The sequence below is a fragment of the Opisthorchis viverrini genome (assembly GCF_000715545.1).
Source record: "Opisthorchis viverrini unplaced genomic scaffold opera_v5_371, whole genome shotgun sequence".
NCBI lineage: Eukaryota > Metazoa > Platyhelminthes > Trematoda > Opisthorchiida > Opisthorchiidae > Opisthorchis > Opisthorchis viverrini.
Window position 1 is genome coordinate 107,148 of NW_008752020.1, and position 3,852 is coordinate 110,999.

Below are 3,852 nucleotides of genomic sequence, written 5' to 3' on the forward strand. Positions count from 1 at the left end.
TCGTTTTTGCTTTCACCATTCGCTTGTCCGTTTCGTCCTTCCAGGAAACGGTGATATTCTTTCATTGGAAGACTATATGACCCACAAGGAATGCTCCGGAGTTTCGGGCGTAATGATCGCTCGGTAAGTTGTTTGTTTCCTCAGTGGAATAACACGCAGATGATAATCTTCGTCGTGGGATTTTCCCACTAAAAGCTGTTGCCAATGTATCATTCACCACCATCCCCCGACGCTCCCCTTAGAAGAAATTTTCAAGCAGAAATTACCTCCTAAAATGAAGCCGTTTTGGTTTTATTAGATGTTTATACAGTGAGAATCGTATCTACAAAGAGTGACCCAGACAGAAACACTTTCTTGGTCTTTTGCACTTATGGAAGAATAACACACTCGTTTTATGGGCCGTCAGATAAATACCAGATCCTTCAGACTACTTGTTTTCTTTATTAGATCAGATCTCCGAAAATAGGCCAATGGAACGAACACATTTCTCTCTTGTATCTTCACCCTCCCTTTCTTCGAAAAATGACGTCATAGCGAAGTTTTCACACAATTCCATTTTGACCCTATCTGTTGATTTTATGGGGGCAAATGAACTAGTGAGTGCCGCGTAAAGTTAGCCCGCCGAGTGCACTCTCCCGACGCAGCTGCTATTTGAAGGACTTTGGCATTTCACAATATATTTCAGAAATTTGAATTAGTGTGAACTCTGTAGAAATCTGATGGTTCGATTCACAAAGGGTTCTGTCGCAGAAGCAAACTAGCAAGTTTGTTCAGGACATGTACTGTGTACAGTTCAGGTCTGCTTACACTAATCTGGACCACCGAAAAACGAGGTGAATAGAGTCAAATGGAGTTCAACAGAGGTCACGAAATTCTTCTTGACTTACTTAACCTAAGTATCAATGTGTGTTTGTTGTCATTATTCACTGGATCGCACATTATGTCGTCCGTCTTGTGAAAATCCTCCTTCTGTCTGTCCATGCAAGTAAGCTATCCTAAAGGGAATTTTTACGGAATCTCCAAGTGGTTAACTTCAGGTCATTTGGTACTAGTCTACTTTGGTCGTTGCTTCGTTCGCTGGGCTATTCAACTTGGTTGCAAACGTCTCATTGCCAATCGAGGTGACATCAACAGCACGTCTTTGGAAAACGGAGCGAGGCGTATAAGTCCGTTAGTAGTTGTGCGCAGAGTGGTGATGTGCGTGTGGTCATATGCTTGCTGGCAGCGACACCGACCAACAGGGCGGTTCTACTGGTGGGTCCGTCATGTGGTGTTCTGATTTGTCAGTGTCCACGTGACCCCTGAGCTCAATCTCTTCTACCTTCATCCATCAGTCACCACCGGAGTGAGCTCTTACCCTGATCCACCCAGTATCCACGCTGAAACCTTCTCTGATGTACTCGTGGAAGTCATCATCATCATCATCGACAGCATGACATCAGTGTTCAACACCAATGCTTCACTGCCGTAGCAATTCATGGTTGTACGTGGGCTGGGATACTGCCAGGGCGCCCACACCTAGACAGGAGGAGGAGGACGATTAGGGTCCTCAACCAAAGCCTTTGGCTCAAAAGCCTAACCGCAAGGCAGCGGTGTTTGGCGGGAAATGCAAATGCATTACCATTTCTACGGAACAAGTCGCCACATGTTCCAACCCCCAACCTGGAGGGCCAGGAGACTGTGTTCGTCAGACCTCTAACCATTGACCAACCTGGTGTGAGAGACTCTGTGAGTGTCGCGGGATACTCTCCAGTATAGCTCAATGGATCGCTGAGGTGCGCAAACCGTCACACCACGGTAAGGTCCAGTCTCTTCGTGACGGGCGAATAGTTTGGGTGCTGTTGGTGTTGTGCGCCACACACACAAGGTTTTGTTGCTGTGACGACTATCCTATGCAGGCAGTATATAGGTACATTCAGTGTGGGCTACTTCGTGTCAGCAATAGTTTTAATGCCTGTGGTGGTCACCATGAGTCAATCTGAAACAAAGTTCAGGCCTGTTTACTTAACACACCCCGATAAGTTTTGATTTATTTTAGATTCCCCACAAACAGCAGCGTGTCCCAAAGTGCGATAGGGAGTTTCTGAGTAACGTTCATTATCTAACTTCTGTTTTTTTATGTCTACCCATTCTTTCCGGATACCCCTGATCTCCTTCCTTTGTTTTGTTGCAAATCCATTGTACAGGGAAGAAGCACCAGTACAATCTTCAACGCCGTGCGGTTGAACAGGCTCGAGAAGCTCCGGCGACTATGCAGCCGGAACGCATTAAGATAGAACCGAAAAAGTTCATTAAAATTGGACGGCCAGGTTACAAGGTCTGTCACCCGTGATAACATTGAAGTTTCTACTTTTATTCGATTTCAAATCGTGACTAGATGGGTTTAGACGACACGGCTGTCCGAATAATCATCATCAGAGTGAGATAGAATAAATAATTTCAGGATAATTTACCGTGCTAGTCCTGAAAAAAAGTGACATGAGTCTGCATTTTGTCAGTACTGTCCTGCAAAATTATTTACCTGAAGAGTAGAATGGGAGTTATTCGGGAGCCAGTCAACATGTGAGCACGTGGTGTGGATTCCGTGGTTGAATGATGAGTGGCATTATATCCTGCTTAGGTGCGAGGTACTCATACTCCTAATCAACTGTTCGTGGCCGAACGGTCCAGTGTTCAAACTACTCGCCTGGAGGTCGTGAGTTCGGAACTCCTTGGTGTTTTGGCATATGTGCACTGTCGATGATTCCCAGTAAGGGTGAAAGAGCCCTACCGTGCTTCTAGGCTTTTCAGCATAGATTAGCCTCACGGGGTGAAATCTCCACCAAAATTCCCACATCCTTTCGCACTCCCGACAATATATTGGTGTGTTTTACATGCATCATGGTACTGTTTCTGCACATGCCACAGTAGGTAACTGCTTTCATTCGATAGACTTCACCCATGCGTTACCCATTGCAGCACGAGAAGTTTGTATAAGATGACCACCTGTGAGGAATTTTCGTGATCCATCGGTCGGACCGACCTTTTTCGACTCTGTCGACGTGATCACATGTATCTCTAGGCGGACATCCTGGTTATAGACATTCTGAAGCTCTTCCGTAAAGTTGACTTGGTTCCTTAAAGATCGGACGATGCCACTCATCGCTTACTTCTAAAACATCCCACCTGTCCAACTATATTAAAGCCAAGTTTTATGAGCACTCAACTTCTTTTCTGATTTTTCCCCAAACACAATCTAAACAGGTTGGACTCAGTCTATCAGGGTTGACATTTGAATCACAATCATTGTTTTAAATATGGGATAAACTTATTCCGAAAATCTACGCCTTCTTTTGTCTGTCAACGGATAGGTGACGAAACAAAAAGACCCAGAGACTGGACAACAATCGATGCTTTTCCAAATCGATTATCCAGAAATAGCCGACTCTGTGGGTGTTCAGCCCAGACATCGTTTCATGTCAGCCTACGAACAAAGGGTCGAACCGCCCGATCGTCGTTGGCAGTATTTACTGTTTGCTGCTGAGCCGTACGAAACAATCGCTTTCAAAATCCCCAGTCGGGAAGTGGACAAAGATCCGAAAAAGTTGTGGACCTATTGGAATCCAAGTGTGAAACAGTTCTTTCTGCAGGTAAGCACGAATCTGACACGTGCGTATGCGATTCCCTACTGTATTCGCTCGTGAATTTTTAACACTAATGAGTTGTGTGGTTGTTATTCACCGCTCAGTTAACCAAGTACGATTGTGACTGCTTTTTCGCACAACTGTCTCCCGACTGGCATGATCCAAAGATGGTTGCAACATAAATTGAAGCAGTTAGCTCTTTTGGTTGTCTTGTTAGCGCCAGTCATTT

The 3,852-nt window shown here is 45.1% G+C and overlaps 1 protein-coding gene across 1 annotated transcript in view; it reads left to right on the forward strand.

Annotated features, from left to right (window-relative positions):
• T265_10389 (hypothetical protein) overlaps positions 1 to 3,852 on the forward strand; it is a gene marked incomplete at both ends in the record, with an annotated part of 20,460 nt that overhangs the window by 10,047 nt on the left and 6,561 nt on the right. Inside the window, 2 exons of the mRNA XM_009176753.1 lie at positions 2,187 to 2,317; positions 3,351 to 3,629. Coding sequence (XP_009175017.1) covers positions 2,187 to 2,317; positions 3,351 to 3,629 — 410 coding nt within the window. The remainder of the gene's footprint in view (positions 1 to 2,186; positions 2,318 to 3,350; positions 3,630 to 3,852) is intronic.